Source organism: Tachypleus tridentatus, chromosome 6, assembly GCF_004210375.1.
Source record: "Tachypleus tridentatus isolate NWPU-2018 chromosome 6, ASM421037v1, whole genome shotgun sequence".
NCBI classification, from domain to species: domain Eukaryota; kingdom Metazoa; phylum Arthropoda; class Merostomata; order Xiphosura; family Limulidae; genus Tachypleus; species Tachypleus tridentatus.
The window spans coordinates 159,431,200-159,451,329 of NC_134830.1; the positions used below are offsets into that span (position 1 = coordinate 159,431,200).

Here is a 20,130-nt window from a genome sequence, read left to right on the forward strand (position 1 = left end):
TCTGCGACTCTCGGATTACGAGTCGAGAGCCCTAACCACCTGACCATGCTGGGCCTCGACTAAATGGTCAAAGTAAATAATTTAATAAAGATTATTTGTTGTTGTTTTTTTAATTTCGCGCAAAGCTACTCGAGAGCTATCTGCGCTAGCCGTCCTTAATTTAGCACTATAAGACCAGAGGGAAGGCAGCTAGTCATCACCGCCAGCTCTTGGGCTACTCTTTTACCAACGAATAGTGGGATTGACCGTCAAATTATAACGCCCCCACAGCTGAATGGGCGAGCATGTTTTTTGGTGCGACCGGGATTCGAACCCGCGACCCTCGTATTACGAGTCGAACGCCTTAACACGCTTGGCCATGCCGGGTCATTTAATAAAGAAAGACACAAACTGGCTCAGTTAACCAATTCGTTCCCTATCCAATTGTGAAGTAATATTTAGAACAATATAAGGTATTAAACACGTATAACAGATTAGATTTACCAACATTATGCATTAGTGACCTGTAATTTAAACTTTTTCTTCACTGGGGCAGCATGTGACATATCCCAGATAAATCTATTTTTCTTGTACATTAAAGGACCTTTTTAGGATAACTCTGGAAGGGATGTTATTCTTAATTTATTGTGTAACATTTTACTGTGTTTCTTTTTATAATGTTTTGGATTTTAGCTGCACAGTTTTAAAACTACAAAACAAAAAAGGCTGTTTATAATTTCATTCAAAAATTCTTTGTTTTGTAACGTCGCATTCATTCACCTTGTATTAACACTCAAGGTAAGTAATAAACAGCAGACTTGTGTAACTTGATCTCCAATAGTTGATAACATTTAGATGGTGGGTGCGAGGACGTTGGACTCTTTGTTTTGTAACGTCGTATTCATACACCTTGTAGTAACAGTAAAGATAGAAGTCTTTGTTTTGTAACCCTCAGACAGCCTATTGCGGAGGTTTGCACCTAATGACAAAATCACAACGTGTAACTTCACGAAGTAGCCTATATCTGATACGAGTTTTCTGGCCTTACTGTTATTTCTATGATTCCTCTCGCCTTATCCGTGACGTTTTGGTAGGTTAATAAGAATTTGAATTTGTCAGTCAGAAGATCTTTAGGTCACCTTTCCAAACAGACACCATTTTTTTGCATTGTTTAGGTACTTTAATGCATCAAAATTTATCATCCAGCAGATTTAAAGGGTAAGTCGCGGGTCAAGGCTACGCCTATTAAAAAGTTGGTAGAAAATTAAAACATACGGCTAAACACTTTCACGTTGCTGTTTGTTTCCTGGGGTCTCGCCTTAAGCCTATCCATAATTAATGTGACTTGCGTAACAAAATCTTTCGGGTGGCCTTGATCTAAAAGGCATCAGGCTTATCGCGTGCAAATACAGTTGAAATTTAAATGTATTGGCGTCTGTTACATCACGTTCGTATCAGATCTGGTAATTTGTCATTTCTGCCAACGAGTCCAACCTCCTCGTGCCCGCCATCTCTAAACGTTATCAACCATTGGAGATCAAGTTACACAAGTCTGCTGTTTATTACTTACTTGATTCTAAGAAAGTTTTTGAGCGCGTCATGGGCTACTGACCACCGCCGTTCACTTCCAACACACCAACGTTAAGTTATAAAATTTGTTGGCTATCTCCTCATCTGGGATTACGTCCAACGTGGCTAGTTTAGAAGCTACAACATCATAAGGTGGATTTTATCAAGTAAACCTATTCGAAGTTCTGTTTATGTTTCGTGCCACAGAATATAATATTATTTTCGTGTGTATTTTAGTGTCGCAAATTTCTACCTTAATCTCTCCAGATTTGGAAAAATAATTTCGGAATTGTTAGGTTTTTTGTTGTTTTTTTAATCTAAAGGTGGAAACACTGTATAATTAATTTTTGATTGTCTCAGTTGGGTTGAGAATTGGTGGTCAACCAAGTGACTTCCCCATCCTCTTTCCAAATAGTGGACTCTTTTATTTACTGTTTTGAATTTCGCGCTAAACTGCACGAGGGTTATCTACGCTAGTCGCTCTTAATTTAACAGGGAAGGCAACTAGTCATCACCACCAACCGTCAGCTTTTGGGTCACTTCTTTACTAACGAATAGCGGATTCACCGTCATATTATAAACCCCCCACGAATGGAAGGGCGAGCATGTTTGGTGAGGCGAGGATTGAAACCTTCTAACCTAAAATTACGCCTCGACCATCCTAACCACCTGGCCATGCCGGACCGGCAATAATGGAATAAATAATGTTTAAAGTGTTATGTTTCAAAAGTAACTCAAAATCCGCCAGGGATCCGTCAGCTGGGAGAGGAACTGGAATCTCTCCCCCCTATAAATTAAGCACCGACTTTCTTTAACTGGTTAATTTTTATATAATGATATTTATATTGTTTTGATTTCTCAATCATAATGGTAATAACATTATTCTTTTGTCATCAGGATAGAAATAATGTACTTGTTACTCTGTTCGCTGTGGGACCCGGCATGGCCAGGTGGTTATGACGTTCGACTCTTAATCCGAGGGTCGCTGGTTCGAATCCCCATCACACCAAACATGCTCGCCCTTTCAGCCGTAGGGGCGTTCGTTATAATACGGTCAATCCCACTATTCGTTGGTAAAAGAGTAGCCCAAGAGTTGGCGGTGGGTGGTGATGACTAGTTGCCTTCCATCTAGTCTTACACTGCTAAGTTAGGGACGGCTAGTGCAGATAGCCCTCGTGTAGCTTTGCGCGAAATTAAAAACAAACAAACAAACTGTCCGCTGTTTCTAATTGTCGGTATTTAGGTTCTTTGGCTGACCTGGGAGTGTCAGGTACAATCTTGGCTTCTTTCTCACGGATTTATGGTGTTATTAATAATTTTATGTTTGGGGCAATTGTTAAGTGTTGATATGAATTAAAAACCCCGATCAGGGCTATGTTCATCTATGTTCTACCGTTCACCATGCACACTGGGACAGGCTCGCTGTATAAATAGTCCTTATATCTCAATGTCTTTCCTGTTGTTGGCTTATATTTTGTGTATTTACCCAATTATCCTTTTAATACACTATATGATAAACAATAAAGTAATGAGATATGTAGGTCTAGCTACAGATGGCATATTAATAAACTTACAGTACGTCCTTAAAGGTGAGAAGAACTTAGGATCATTTTAAGCAAGTATGATATAGTGATCTGAAAGCGATCTTAGAGTACGTGAATGATCTATTAAGAAGTCTGTCATGGAGTGGTTGGATGTTTGATATGAATTTCGCGCAAAGTTACACGGGGGGCTATCTGCGCCGGTCATTCTTAATTTTGAAATGCAATCGAATTACTAGAGGCAAGGCCCAACGACACACTTTGTTAACTTTTGGGCTACACTTATCAGAACTAACGATTTGACTTCACTGTCATTCTTATAACGCACACACGGCACCAAGATACGGAGAGCGACTTTATATTTTGGTGGTAACGGACCGAAATCACGAAACATCGAATAAATTCGGCACACTAATCACTGGACTGTGCTCTGTCCATCAGAAATGGACTTGCCACAGAGGGATATTCCCCGACGGGCTCAATCTAAGCGAAGTCAGAAATTCGTAAAATTGTAAATTAAAGTTACGTCTGAACCGTAACCCTTGTGACCAAGGCGATCTCAGCGAAGGAAAGGAGTGGTGGCAGCTGGCAGTTAATACTATGGATGAGTCAGCGATATCTTAGTTCTCCACCACTATGGCCTGGTGGTTAAGGTGTTATACTCGTAATCCGAGGGTTGCGGATTCGAATCCCCGTCACATCAAACATGCTTGCCCCTTTAGCCGTAGGTACGTTATAATGTGACGGTCAATCCCACTATTCATTGATAAAAGAGTAGTCTAAGAGCTGACAGTGGGTTGTGATGACTAGCTGCCTTCCATCTAGTCTTACACTGCTAAATTAAGGACGGCTAGCGCAAATAGCTCTCGTGTAGCTTTGCGCGAAATTTCGAAACAAACCAAAGGAATAAGAGGTACTTATTTCAGGTGTCTTGATTTATTTATACGTAAAATTGTGTCATTGGCTTTTCACAGCTGCAGATACTGGAAACGTTGTTGTGTCAAATAAGACGTAACTAATGTTGAACTATGAAACTCCAAAATAACTTCCAAACCAAGGCAAGTCGTCACAGTTTTTAAGTATGTCATAGTATATCATTATAGGAAACTCAATTCTCATTCTCTGTATTCTTAAATGTACCGACTAATCGTAAAAATTACCAAATCTGTATCAGATCTTGATCACAGAGACCTCTGGATCTGCTAAAATGATTATGCAGTGTACTCTTTTTAAAATCTCGATTTTGAGTGGCTACGTTGTCTGTGTGGTCGGTCATTTCCGTCACAGCAAGAGAAGTTGTCCGGGTAAAAAAAGATATGCCGAGAGGCACAGCCGTTCTGTACCTCACGCTGGGAAACTTTATCCCTGTGAAATCATAGAATAGGGAAATAAAGTTTTATTATAAACGTATGCATTAATAATACGGGTATAATAAATATTTTATGTGTGAAAAGTCTCTGATAAAGTATCACTAGTTTTTTTATTCCGCTGACGAAGAGATACGATGTCCTCGAATCAAAAGTAACTTGCAAAATTATACCATTAACCCAATCACGACTGTAGCCCACTTATACATATAAATTTCAAATTTTAATGAAAATAATTATTCAAACTTTATTTCAACAATGTGTAACTCAAAACTCTTTTGAGAGTTGATATCGTATGATAACATTTGTTGATTATGATTCGTAAGAGGACGAGAGAGTAAATGTCGAACTTTTTCACGGCGGCTTCAGACGAGTCTCGTCCGTAAACATTGTACTTAACGATATTTTTAGAAATTTTCTGTCCAACCTAAGGCATAGAATTATATTTGTCCAATTGTTATCACCCCTTGATAATATAATTATCTTTGGTTTGGTCTTGTTTCGTACGTGAGGTTAAAATTGTTTATTTGTTTTAACTTTCGCGCAAAGTTACACGAGGGTTATCTGCGCTGGCCGTCCCTAATTTAGCAGTGTAAGACTAGAGAGAAGGCAGCTAGTCATCACCACCCACCGCCAGTTCTTGGGCTACTCTTTTAACAACGAATAGTGGGATTGACCGTAACTTTATAACGCACCCACGGCTGAAAGGGCGAGCATGTTTGGTGGAGGTTAAAACAGAAAGGATGGGTTAGGTTGCTATTAGAAGTATGTTATTCTTGACGATACTATCTTACTCAGAACGTAAAAACTTCACTAGCCAAGTCCTTCTTTAGACTTATAGATCATTTTATTCAAATATGCAAATATTTATAGGTTGCAACTATATTTTCGGATTCTTTAAGCCTAATATACTGGCGAACTTTCAGAATATGCCGCATTTGGTGAAACAGTTTTAGCTGCTAAAATCCAATAGTGATATACACGTATATAATATTTAGCACTAAACTTGCTTTCACATTAAGACTACTTGCACTGCGGCATATAAATAAACATAGAGTAATAAGTACAGACTTGGCACATATTTTCTCTATTTTCTTTCTTCTGAATCAACACTTCTAGAGTTTAAGAGGCCACCAACTTCACAGAAGTCTGGCTCTGAGCTTGGTCGCGATTTTTATCGAGACGCACGTGACCTCGGGTGAGAGTTAGTTACTGTTGCATTTATTAATGCTTCGCATGTGTTGTATTTCATAAAACATTCGTGTGAATACTTAACTACAACCCGTCATATACGTATGGATATACACAACATCTAGCGGTATCAGCTTTCATTACACGTCTCGTCTAACGAAGTCAGAGGGCAGGGCAGCACGTGCGTCTGAGTATGCCTTGTAAACATTTGGTTGTGGACGAATGCACAATTAACATATGAAACCACGTGGCTGTGACTGTCTTTCAGATGTTTACCTTGCTGTTTATTTAATCGAGTAACGGTTGCGTTTCACCCCCTCTGTAGCTGTGTGGCTTTCTTCACCCCCAACCCCCATCATTGTAAGTTATAGCATGAAACCTATGTTTGACTTTCGTAGAATACTGACTATAGTTACGGCAAAGTGCGTTTATTAAATAATGTCCAAGCAGTCAGTGTCGTCTGTTAGGTTGTTTTGAAATTCCTACACGGTTAGCTATCTCTAATTTAGTAGTGGAAGACAAGAGGAGGGGGTTACCAAAGAATGGTGTGTTTTACTGTCATATCTCCCCTACGGCAGAAATGGCAAGCATGTTCGGTGTAGCTAGGATTCAAACCCGTGACCCTCAGATTTCGAGTCGAGCGCCACCTGTTTGTTTATTTATTGCTACACAAGCTTTATTATAGTTACACACACACATGTAGGTTCATCATTAGTTTTCTTTAACACATAACATCTGATACTTTGTGAAAGTAGGTTAATTATAACTGCAATAGGTCACATATAATTTAATTTAAAGTTGTGAAACTTGGCACGTGGTTCGTTCTTTACGTACCTTTACTTGATCTAGGTCAGGGTTCACAATTCATGAACAAATTAAAAGGCAGTACTTTGAAACGATATCCCAAGTAAGGCCCAGCATGGCCATGCGCTGAACTCGCAATCTGAGAGTCGTGGATTCGAATCCCCGTCACACCGCATACATTTGCCCTTTCAAATGTGTGGGCGTTGTAATGTGACGGTAAATCCTACCATTCGTTGGTAAAAGAGTAGTCCAAGAGTTAGAGAGGGGTGGTGTTGATTAGCTACCTTTCCTCTAACCTTACACTGCTAAATTAGGGGGGCGACTAGCGCTGATAGCCGTCGTGTAGCTTTGAGCGAAATTCAGTGAACAAACGCACGATATTCCCAAGTGAATCGTGAGTTTCAAATGTAATCTGTCAATAAACAAGACATGCACTCTACCCTTGTACTTACTTTTATGGACACTAGAGATGCTTTACAATTAAATGAGTTATCGCCGGTAATTATCTAAATAGATCAACAATTAGAAACTTAATATTTTGTTTTTTCAAAGACACTTTCGAGTTTAAGTGAACAATCAAGTTTCTGCAATCATTAGCCCAGTGTTAAGGGTGGTTGTGAACTTTTTCGAGAGTCATGTGACCTCTCTAAAAGTTTAAATTCCACTATTCGATTCGAATAACCTTATGGAATTGGTGGTGGCTGGATTGCCGGTGGCTGGTGGCAAGTATTTGAGGTTTACAAACATGTTACAGAGTTTTGAACTTTCAATTATTAATAACCGTGTTTATAAAGTTGTAGCTATGTAGTGGGCAGAACGAGGGTGGGCGGCAAAATATGTCGCGCCGGCCTTGGCTGGTTTTCATAATAGTCTATCTCTTCAAAATGACGGGAAGCTAGTGCAGACTGTCGTCGAGAAACTCTACAAACAAATGCGACCTGAAGCGATTAGCTACTGTAGCGTTCACTATTATTTAACAATATATTTATGTTGTCCGGAGTGACTGACATATCTCTTGACCCCCTGCGGTGTTGGACGCTACCTAAAAGTTTCTAGCGGGAATCATCTGTGGCGAGTCTGACGCGGGGATCGAACTGCTAATTCTAGTGTTATAAACCACCATACTTCTAAGTGAGCTGAAAACACTAAGTGTTCGACTAGATATTCCACGACTCCACGTTAAACGTAGTTAGCACTGAACGCTCCTTTTAACGATGGATAGATTATGTTGTTTTTAATAATTCAATATAATTATAAATACAGTATTTCAATGTATTTCGTGGAATTCGTCGTGGGCCAGATCGTGCTCTACTAACAATGGAAGATTTTAATTTTAAAAAATCAACTGATTGTTTGTTTGTTTGTGTGTAATATTGCAGTGTACACACACACACATATATAAATATACATATATATAGTGAAATTAAATAATTTATATATAAATGAAGTTAAATGAACAAAGTCATGAGAAAGTTACTTCAAGAGGTAAGTTTTATCTTACCCCCAAATGGTAGTATCTTATTTTTATTTATTTATTTTCTCTTTGTTTCCATATTTTTATGTTTATCTTTTTCTTATTCTAGCTTGGGAGAGCAGTTACCTTCCCACAACTGTCTGCAGGCAAAGAAGGGTGATATAGGGTAGGGACGTTGTGGGCTTGAGCATCCACATATTGTTCTCCTAATTTCTAAATTTCTCATGTGAAACTAGCGAATTGGAGGTTAAGGCAGTGTATCCCCACAGCAACGTGGGTCCTACTTTTATAGCCACCTCCTAAACCTAGGACACATTTTATAATCCCACGTTATGGCTCGTACCCTAGAATCCCCTTTTAAAAAAAAAGTGCAGCGTATTTTTTACAAAAATATTAAAAAAATTCATGTTAATGTGTTTTGGTTTATCACTTGAATATTTTATGGTTATAGCATATATATATAAATAAACACGAAATATTATCACTTATGTTTAGATTTTTTGTTTTTGTTTATCTATATTTTATGGATGATTTTAATGTTGTTAATTAAACGAGATGATGGTTTTCTACGTATTAAAGAAGTAAAATTATAAAACGAAAGTAATACTATAGATTAACCCTAGATGACGCCACTAATTATCGGAATTACTAGTGTAAAGTCACATTGGTCGTTGTTGTTTTAGCTTTTGTAAATCTAATTAGAATATTTTCGTTATATTTCAGGGTAACTCGACGTGGCTCAAAACATTTACTAATAATAACTCAAGACTGTGCCACTCAATTTCCGATAAAAAAATCAACCGAACGACAGCTTTTGAGACTCGTCACTGAGATGCTGGTCTCCATTTTTTTATATTTTCAGATGCACAAACGCCGTCGATGTTTTGTTTGATTTAAATATTTTGAATACTGTTTTCTTCAGGTAAAACTGAACTTCGCCCAAACGTGAAAAAAAAAGACAGATACAACTTGCACGTTGTTTAAAACAACAATCATGTCTTTTCCGTCGTGAGTTTTATCAAGAATGAAACGGCAACCCGAAACTGAGGAGGAACTATGTTTGAGATATAATCTAGTTCTGCCAGAATTCTACGCCTACGAAACGCACGTGAAAGGGGAATCCAGCATCATTACTGGACCAACGTTTTCGAATGGTGAAGTAGGTGGGGGCGGCCAAAAATCAATGACGTTTACATCATCCGAAGCCAACCAGCTCACTGCTGACGACAGCCAACAGTCTCCACCGAACAGCCAGTCGCGGCAGAAGGGAAACAGTTGTGGGTTAGGGTTAGCGCCGCTCAAGGTAACAGCTGCTGCTAATAGGCTTCCAGGGGACATTCTGGCGTTGGCGAAACGCGAGTCTGGACTGTCGCAGGAGTCAGATAAGGAAGAACGGGAAATAGGAAGCCCACGGTCTAATCACGTGGACGAGAACGTCAGGGTTTCACAAGCTGAACTTGTCGTTGGCGCGCACGAAAAATGTGACCGATTTCAGGTTAACTATGTTGAAAGTGACATAAACGTGTCTCAAAATAAGAAAGTTTATAAATACAGTAATGATAACATCGAAGAAACTGCAGAACGAACAAAAGCTAATCAAAACGTAATAGCAACGAATACGAACGTTCAGGAACTTCACGCCATCATTATCGAAAACGATGTCCAGCTACTGTCGTCGCACGTGAGTTCAAAATGTGCCGAAGCGACACCGTCAGACAATGAAAATGTCGGAATGGCTTCTCCTCGTAATGAGGAAGAAGGTTTGGGTCAGCTGGACACCACTGGCTCAGCTGATCTTCAAATGAACAGTGAGGAAAAGACCAGTGCAGACAAGGTTGAATGTGAATCCCATAAAGCTTCAGTAGCTAGTGACTTAGAGCGTCGTAATGAAAGAAAATGTGAAGGATATAACCACAATTATATTCAAAGTTTGAAACCTTTCAAATCCTCGTTGAAGAGAAGCTATACCCGGTCTAAAAGCAGAACTCTGCGAGTTACATTTAGTGAAACCATGACCGTATTTTCAGAAGAATTCTCTAGACCACTGGTGGTCGCTGTAAGGCCAACAGATTTAACCCTCAGCGAGGTATGTTCCATGTACGAGCCCCCGCCTCAGTATCAAGACTTGTTAGATCTCAACCCCCCAAATGAATATCAAGATACAACTGATGACGTCACTTTTCCTCTGGAACGAGAGTTTGGCACGGTAACTATAGAGACGGCCACAGAGGAAGGAGTTATTACTGAAGTAGCCGATGACATCTATGAGGTCAAAGTGAGGTTAAATAAAGGTAACACAACTGTGGACACTTGTGTTGCTGCTAATAAGTTATCAAGTGTCGACAAGGACAAATCTGTATACGTGGAAATAGAACCACTTTGTATCATTAAACCAGGCGAAGACACCCAAAGAGGACTTGAGTGTGAGACCTATCATGGAGAAGTAAAGGGAACTTGTGGATACTGGAACAGTTCAAAGAACACTGCTGTTTTAACACTGGATAACGAGAGTTCTGGCGACGGTATAAGCGTCTCGTTGGACACTACAACTGGAGAATGCGTGCCAGACGTATTGTCTGGAGCTATGGAGCTTGATGCTAAAATCCCCACTCTGGAAAAGCAGTCTTCTAGCCTCTCACCCCCACTGAAACAGTTCAGTGTGGACCTGGAGTATTCCGGGAAGGAAGACGAGGACTTGAAGGTAGAGCTTATTCCACGTAACTCTGTCCATGAGGCAGACAGTGACTCTAGCACATCCTCTCAAGAAACTATCATCATGATGACGTCAGAAGAGAGGAAACGCAACGAAGAACACATTCTGGAAAGTCTACGAAGGTACGAGAAGCTTCGTAGACGGATTTTAGAGACCACGTAAGAGGAAACCTGAAAGAAGAATCAACTTATAATCCAGAAGGCAGCGAATATGATAGATTAACCGACTCTTCCCCATTTCTTTGCGACGAAAAACGAAATGGAAGGTTGAAAGAGCACTCTGAACTTCGATTGAATGGTATCCTTAGAACTAATTCTCAAATCCGAGAAACGATTGAAAGAAATGCTTTGCGCCGCAGTTTACAAAAGAAAACTAAAGCTCAGAAGAAATATGCGCCATCAGGTGGAGAAATGAATAAAGAGAAACCGAAATCGTCTCCCAAGTCAGATACCACATTGGTCGAAAAACTAAAATGGCTGACAAGTGAAATATCAGAGCAAGAAGGTGAGCTAGGGACTGACGCAAATAGTTTACAAAAAGATTCTTGTAATATCGTTGAAAAATGTGATCATGAAACTATTAGCTTGGAAGGCGAGAGGAACCGGAAAACGGGAAGATGCGATGTGACCGATATTTGGGGCGATCAATTCCTGTCATACTTCGAAAAAACGCCAGATTCACGGACAAAGGAATTTGGAGAAAAGACCATCATCGCTCGGGAGTGATTGGGAAGATCTTTGTAGTAGAGAAGAAAGATTAGCCACCATGATGATCCCCAGTGACCTACGGGATTGGAAGATTGATAACCAACCTCCAAAGAGTGGTTCCAGTACCCCTTATGGTAACGGAAATTCTCAACCTTTTACTTATGGAGGAGTGACTGATGATATCCGCAGCCTACATGCACCCTCTTTACGGCTGTCACATGGGGACCAAAGGGGTGTCCTCACTAGCAGTACGTCAGATGAGTTGGAACGATTTGTAAAAGAGGACTTAATGAGGATTGAGAGGATTCGTAAACGGTATAGTTTATCTGAAGATGACGCGGGTCTCACATTCGGGTTTTCTCGCAGACCATCAGTTAGGGGTATTCGGCCCCGATTCGGCTCAACAACCGAAATCATGAAACAGATGCAACTTCAACTTCGGCCGCCTACATTAATAAATACTAGGAACCACGTGACCTGGCCTCATGAGAATGTTACCAACGGAACTCGCTCACAACAACGAGATAAAAGTCGCAAACCAGCGCTGGTATTACCAGGAGTCACAGAAGAGAAAGGAGGAGTTAATGGACCAGACTTAATTCCCGAAATGCACCGGAGAAAGGTCTTACCAAAGCGTAGCAATACCAGTGACATTTTATCCCATTTACAGGCTCGAAACATGCAAGGGAGCAGCCTTGTTTATTTCAACAAAAATGGTCTTGTGTCACACAACAGAACAAATAAACGTGCAGAAGAAAAAGCCGTATATCATAGAAATGAACGCGGTGCCCCGGAGGGGGCTAGTTCCTCACCAAGGGCAGCTTCAGATTCAATGTTTTACAGAGAGCCCTCTTACGGTAAATCAGAACCCATTAAAGACACTGGAGTGATATATTACGCTATGAACGTGTGAACGGAAACAAATAAACTCCAGCTGATAGTTACGAGAAAAACTGTGATATAAAGAGGCATTATAATACTCACCACATTCATTCATCACAAAACTTCAGTAGTGAAAGTATTCGTTGGTTTCATTATTTCTAAAGTTGAGGCATTGGAACATCTACCAGTGTAATTCATCCCTAAAATATCAGGCGTTGAAACATCTACCAGTGTAATTCATCCCTAAAACATCAGGCGTTGAAACATCTACCAGTGTAATTCATCCCTAAAATATCAGGCGTTGAAACATCTACCAGTGTAATTCATCCCTAAAATATCAGGCGTTGAAACATCTACCAGTGTAATTCGTCCATGAAAATTCGAAGCTAGAATATGTATTTAAGAGCTGAAATGGATAACTGAAATCGAACACTGTGCATATAAAGTGTTATATATACACACACAGACAGACAGACAGAGAGCGATGGATAGACGTGTACATAGATAATATTATATATTGGTTGTATAAATACGGCTTTTTTAAATTTCGGTACCTATGTGTAGCACATACATTATGATTTATTGGTTTTATAACTTTAAAGGCTGTATTATAATTATGTATCAGTTTTAGTCAGTGAACTTCGGAGATAAAATACATAGAAAATTATCAAACGTAGGCCACGTGTGACTTAGAACGTTTACATGATTTATTATATGAGTATATAAATATTTTTTCACAGTTCGTATTTTTGTCTCTTATCGCCGTTTCGTATATATGCATCTAATAACTAGTCCTTCAACATATATTTGTTTATATTAAAGTTTAAAGTAGTTTCACTATAAAAGAAAACTTTCTATATCTGCCTTACTTTCAGTTGTATACTAATTGAAGCGAACACAGAACGATTCTAGAAATATCTTGAAAGCTGTTCTGTAATATCTACATTACGTTAAAACAATCAGATAAAGTCCACTAAAACTAGAGATGTTATTTTGAAAAAGTTTAAAGTTTTAGAAAAAAATATCCAATCTTAACGACATCAAGGAAGTTCGAAATTCATTTTAAGGTGTTATGTGTTATTCGTCTGATAATTAATATATTTTTATACATACTGAGGTGTAATTGTTGTGATGTGTCTGACTGAATGAGTAATAAGAATGGTGGTGAAATATAGTTTCAGTTTGTTTGTTTTTTTAATTTCGCGCGAAGCTACACGAGAGCTATCTGCATTAGCCGTCCCTAATTTAGCAGTGTAAGACTAGAGGGAAGGCAGCTAGTCATCACCACCCACCGCCAAATATTGGGCTTTTCTTTTACCAACGAATAGTGGGATTGACCGTCACATTATAACGCCCCCACGGTTAAAAGGGCGAGCATGTTTTTGGTGCGACGGGGATTCGAACCCGCGACCCTCAGATTACGAGTCGAACGCCTTAACCCACCTGGCCATGTCGGGCCTGTTTCAGTTACAATAATGTTGTGACGACCTCGAAGGCAAACGTGAACTTCGCACGAAAAATGATATTTTACATTCATATTTTGCCTAATTTGGTGACTTTTTCGGTCATGATTTTGTTCCAGAAAGGTCCTTCTTTGAGAAATTAGACTTATTGCGCTAAATTCCGGGACTCAACTCCTCTCTGTGGACACAGAAAATAGTCCAATGTGATTTTGCTTTAAACCAAACAAATTGTTTTTTTGCCATCGGTGGAACAGTGGTACTACGCTAAAATCCGGGGTTCGATTCTTTGCGGTGGCTTTGCTCTAAAAACCTTCTAGCAACGTTAATGCAAAATCGGACAATCTTTCCCAAAATGGGTCCCATCTGGTCACCTTAACTGACTTCTCGATTGACAGCTCAGTGACGAAACTAAACATCTGTTAGTTAAGACTAATTAGTTAACATTAAACCTTCAGCAACGTCGGATAAATCACGTTAGGCTTAAGTAAAAATTAGGAGAGATTTTACGGCGATATGTATTTTCCCTTAACTTTAATAGCGAATAAATATGTATTCGATAATATTTAACTAGCTTGTTGGATGAAGAAATACACGATTTATAACATCACGCAAGAGAGAATTTTCTGTTTTAGTTAACGAATTATTTTGTTGTGGTGTGTTTTGAATTTTCTGATCAGCTTATAAGTGTATATAATCAATATCGATATATATATATATATATATATTTTTATGTTTATTTTGCTGGACAATAAATTATATTTTTCAATTGTGGAACAATTTCATGTAATTATTACAGAAATATTTATCAATACAAATAAGCCCACGGTGGCTCAGCGATAAATGTAAGGGCTTTATAAGCCTAAAGATCGTCTTTAGGTAACTCACGGTAGGCAGAAGACAGCTAGATCATTACGTTGGTTTATCCTAGCAACAGTCAAATAAACAAATTCAGCAAATGTATGAATATTAAAAAGAAAACTACAGTAAATGTCCATTAATCGTTGTCTAAAGTGATAGATTTATTCTGATTATTTATGTGAGATGAGGTTCCCCGTTGGGACAGCGGTAAGTTGATGGACTTAAAATGTGCTAAAATCCGTGGTTTGATTCCCCGTGTGTCAAACAGCAGATAGCCTAACGTTGCTTCGCTCCAAAACTAACGGACTGACATGAAAAATTCGATAGGAATTTCTGTGTCGTATTTCCAACAAGTCTGAGTCGTGATGCTCAGAAACAGTCGACTGAGCTGAACCCGGTCCTATTTATTGTAATGAAATGAGGAAATGTTTGGTTTTATCGAAGAGTTTGAGATAACCTTTCAAGGTCTGTCGTTAGATTTCAACGTGCTGGATCCACGTGTACGTGAACGATTGGACACCCTCTTTATCTTTAATACTGAAATGTGGATCAGAGGTTTGATCCACGTGTATGTGAACGATTGGACACTCTCTTTATCTTTAACACTGAAATGTGGATCAGAGGTTTGATCCACGTGTATGTGAACGATTGGTCACCCTCTTTATCTTTAATACTGAAATGTGGATCAGAGGCTTGATCCACGTGTATGTGAACCATTGGACACTCTCTTTATCTTTAATATTGAAATGTGGATCAGAGGTTTGATCCACGTGTATGTGAACGATTGGACACTCTCTTTATCTTTAATATTGAAATGTGGATCAGAGGTATGATCCACGTGTATGTGAACCATTGGACACTCTCTTTATCTTTAATATTGAAATGTGGATCAGAGGTATGATCCACGTGTATGTGAACGATTGGACACTCTCTTTATCTTTATTACTGAAATGTGGATCAGAGGTTTGATCCACGTGTATGTGAACGATTGGACACTCTATCTTTGATACTGAAATGTGGATCAGAGGTTTGATCCACGTGTATGTGAACGATTGGACACTCTCTTTATCTTTATTACTGAAATGTGGATCAGAGGTTTGATCCACGTGTATGTGAACGATTGGACACTTTCTTTATCTTTATTACTGAAATGTGGATCAGAGGTTTGATCCACGTGTATGTGAACGATTGGACACTCTCTTTATCTTTATTACTGAAATGTGGATCAGAGGTTTGATCCACGTGTATGTGAACGATTGGACACTCTCTTTATCTTTAATACTGAAATGTGGATCAGAGGCTTGATCCACGTGTATGTGAACGATTGGACACTCTCTTTATCTTTAATACTGAAATGTGGATCAGAGGTTCGCACTCTTTCATAGAAGAAAAAATACCCCACTCTGCACTTTAAGGCTGTAGGTGCTTTATAAATGTGGCAGTCAGATCCTGACAAGGTTAATCCAAACGTAGGCAGGGGGCGTTATTGTCTAGCAACCTCTCTTTTTAGTTAATATGTTTAATATTAGAAATAATTAAGTGTGGGAAGTATTTGGATAAGTTTGAGAGAAAAACAAACGAAAAACAAAACTATTTATTTCTTTATTAAAGAGACAGATTAGTTTTCATGTTTTAATTTTTTTCCTAAATTCTGTAAAAGTAACGAAAATTAGTAATTACACAAAATGACTCGTGATGACAAGAAATCCACTTGAAGTAAAAATATATCTCCGGACGGCTGGTATGGGTATTAACACTTTTATTAATAAAGCAGAGAACAACGTTTCGGTTTTCTTAGGTCATCTTCAGGTTATTCTCCGTTTTATTAGTAACAGTGTTAACACCCATAACAGCCGTACTGACATATTTATGCGAATGACTGACCCATCAAAATCGTTTACAGAACGGGTTATAATAAGCACTATATTGTGTATTACATTAAATTATATGAACTATAAAAATGACTTTGAAAAACACAACATTATAGCTCATTACATATAAATATACCTTTATCTTAACTTCCTAATCAAATACAAAATACTGAAAACGCTAGTTTCTTGATTTATAAGTGACGCCTGTAAAAGTGTTTTTCCCGACATACACGTCGTTTGTTCTAACTTATTACCTGGATGTTTCCACTTCTTTACTTTCGCCATTTGGAAACTCTCTAAACAGAGGAATAAGGCTAAGAAACAACGTTTTAAATAACATGGATATTGGATAATAAAACTACCAAGGGTACAACACTCGGAAGCTAAAGAGAACTTTGGATGAGTCTTCTTTGTAGGACGATGTTTTATTCGTTTTGCTGTCGTTTGTTTACGAAAGTAAATACCAGGCAATAATACAAAAAATTAAAAAACGAAACACCATTAATAATAGAGTCTGCACAAGTTCCGAGTTCAGAAGTAGTTGGAAAAAATGACTCCACATTAGGGTTTTGTTGTTCCCGTTGTCACCCCCTTCGGGCGTCTTAAATTAGATAAATCTGTTGCAATGAGATTTCTTTAAGTACCTACCTTAGCATAAAACACAACTGCTTTGTGGAATATATGAAGTGTTTTCAATATATCCTTATATATATATATGTGTGTGTGTGTTTTCTCTTTTTATACTTTTTGGGCTATTCTTGATGGACAATCAAATGGTTTAGTCTCTTTAGAATTACACACAAAGCTACACGAGGGCTATCTGTGCTAGCTAACTTTAATTTAGCAATGGAAGGCTAGAGGGAACGCAGCTGGTCAGCAACACCCATTGTCACTAACTAAACTAAACTAACGTGGCAGGGGTTCAGTTTAGAGAGAGAGAAATCGGAAGAGTTCTCTCTCCAACTGGGGTGTTCAGGAACTTTATAGTTCCTCTTCGTCCCCTTACGTGAGAAATGTTTTAAAATATCCATGGAGTTTTTACTTTATTTTTGACATTTCAAAAATATTTGTGAGTGAGAGGAAGGACGGGAGAACTGGACGAAAGCAGCGAAAGTGAAGTGAGCCAGACTTTAGCTCGAGGATGGAGAACCCTGGCGGCAGGCGAATTGTTTTTTTTTTTTTAAATTTACTGTAATTGATTAGATACCCTTGACTGGGTAAACCCATTGTCAACTTTTGGGTTACTCTTTTATCAAGGAATCGTGAGACTGACCGTCATATATAATGCCCCTCCCCCCACGACGATAAAAGGCGAACATGTTTAATAGGACGGGGTTTCGAGCCTGCTATCCTCAGATTACGAGTCAAGCGTCCCCTAACCACCAGGCATTGCAACATTTTTCTGAAAACTAGAAGTATCTCTAGCGAAATGTTGCTTCACGTTTTGTATATTTTTAGCCTGACATGGCCTGATGGTTGGGGAACTCGACTCGTAAACTACGGGTTCGAATCTCGTCACCGAATATGCTCGCCATTTCAGCCGTGTTGGCGTCATAATATGACGGTCGATCCCACTATTCGTTGGCAAAAGAGCGAGTAGCCCAAGAGCAGGCGGTGTTTGGTTTTAACTCGCTGCTTTCTCTCCTGTCCACCACCTCCAAATTGTGCATATTTAGCACAAATATCTCTAAAGTAGCTTTGAGCAAATTCAACAAATAATGAAACAAACTTTAACAGTACATATTTTACCCTTACACAGAATTTCTCCATTTGATAAGACTAACTATTAGGTGGTTTAGTCCCATTAGCAAACCATGATTAAAATGTGTTTATGACCCTTACCTCTAAACTACAAAACAGTATTTCTAGGTTAAGGACAAAATCGTCAAAGCTAATATAAAAAAAAAAAGACAGTTGATTTATTAACCCTTAACCGTTGTTAGTTTATAGCTAAAAGTAACAACAGAATAAACGGATCAGACTGTTTTAAGATCTGTGGCTATCAAATTACATCAAATATTTCAGATGGAATTTAAAGAAAAATAAATTGTCTTGTAGTCGACCTGTTTCGTGGAGTAACTTTCTGTATTCTTTGCATCTTCTGTATGGTTTTACCCTTTGTTTAGACGACGAAATATTGTCCTCTTTATATTTTACTCCGTATGTGATACTTTTGTTCAGAAGACGAGATAAACGTCCGATTTTCATTTTACCCTATATATGATACTTCTATTCAGACAACGAAATGATTTTCGGTATACATGTTGCCCTGTAGAATAAGCTTCTCTTCAGAAAACGAAATAATTTCGGTTTACATGTTACCCTGTACGTGTAAATACCCTGGTGTGAACCTTTAGACTTATCGCTGTGCTACTGTAAGGTCTTAGTAAAGAAAGAATGAAGCACTTGAAGCAGTTTTAGACTCGGGAAAGAGATTTATTAATCCGACACTTCGCGCTCTTCTTCGATGGGACCAAGTTGCTTTTCTGAACATATTTCTATCAAAACTCTGACGACAAGAACACTTCAGTCATTATCACTAAATGTTTTAACCAGTTCTTTTTTCTTCGTTTTTAACTTTCTGTTGTTTTTTTTTCCATTAGGCTTCCCATATCCATTACTTCTGTATATTTTTCCTTTCTTGATTTAATGATTTATAATTTCGAGTCACTCGTGCGTTACTACGATTGGTTGATTGACTGTAAATGGTGGAAAAGAATGTGGTACATTTCTTTTTAAATAACCTCTCCATAGCAGTAAACACAGCCAGTCTAGTTTCTTCAATATATAACTGCGTAAGTCTAGAGACAGAGGCAGTTGCGTTTTTCTTTATCACGAGATACAGTGTGATGTTTCTCATTTATCTAAATCAGTAGTTTGTTTTGTTTCTAATTTCTCGCAAAGCTACTCGAGGGCTGTTTGCACTAGCCGTTTCTAACGTAGCACAACGAATAGTGGGATTGACCGTGGCATTGTAACACTCCCGCAGTTTAAATGGCGAGCACGTGCGGTGAAGGAAATTCGAACTTGCGATTCTCGGATTGCGAGTGTGAATTAACAGAGACCTCAAAATGATACTATATTATCAAAAATCATCAGAGACTACCATAAAAAAATTACTCTATAATATTTTACTGGGTAATCCGAAAGGACCTTTAACAACTAAGACAAGTAGCCTATAGTAACGTGCAAACGAAATTCCAATAATCTTTAAGATCAGACTTTTTATCCAGAAGGAGAGGGTATAATTGTTTATTCGAATTTCGCACAAAGCTACTCGAGGGCTATCTGCGCTAGCCGTCCCTAATTTAGCAGTGTAAGGCTAGAGGAAAGGCAGCTTAGTCATCACTACCCACCGCCAACTCTTGGGCTACTCTTTTACCAACGAACAGTGGGATTGACCGTAAAATTATAACGCCCCCACGGCTGAAAAGGCGAGCATGTTTGGAGTGACGAACCCGCGACCCTCGGATTACGAGTCAAGTGCCTTAACCACCTGGCCCTGCCGTAACAGAACCATATACACTGACACAAACTATATTTCGAAAAGTTATTTCTTCAGAGAAACTAGTACACAAAAATATTGAAAAACAAAACGATTTTAAAATTAATATGTAATAAATGATAACAATAATCACAAGTTCAATAGATTGTTGAATTACAACAAAAAATATAAGACAAAAATGTAAAAACAACCAATTAAAATAACGT

The 20,130-nt window shown here is 38.6% G+C and overlaps 2 protein-coding genes across 6 annotated transcripts in view; one reads left to right on the forward strand and one right to left on the reverse strand.

Annotated features, from left to right (window-relative positions):
- The window catches only part of LOC143254266 (rap1 GTPase-activating protein 1-like), a 191,988-nt gene that overhangs the window by 61,844 nt on the left and 110,014 nt on the right, over positions 1-20,130 (reverse strand). The window lies entirely within an intron of this gene.
- On the forward strand, positions 1,268-14,461 carry LOC143254263 (uncharacterized). 3 transcript variants are annotated; one of them, XM_076509143.1, is made up of 2 exons: positions 1,268-1,715; positions 8,649-14,461. In XM_076509143.1, exon 2 carries the CDS (start codon positions 8,950-8,952, stop codon positions 10,798-10,800), a length of 1,851 nt encoding a protein of 616 aa, XP_076365258.1. In that variant the 5' UTR covers positions 1,268-1,715; positions 8,649-8,949; the 3' UTR covers positions 10,801-14,461. The 3 variants fall into 3 exon arrangements, with proteins under 3 accessions (XP_076365258.1, XP_076365260.1, XP_076365259.1); XM_076509145.1 differs by having other exon boundaries at positions 1,268-1,701; XM_076509144.1 differs by lacking the exon at positions 1,268-1,715 and adding an exon at positions 7,936-8,091.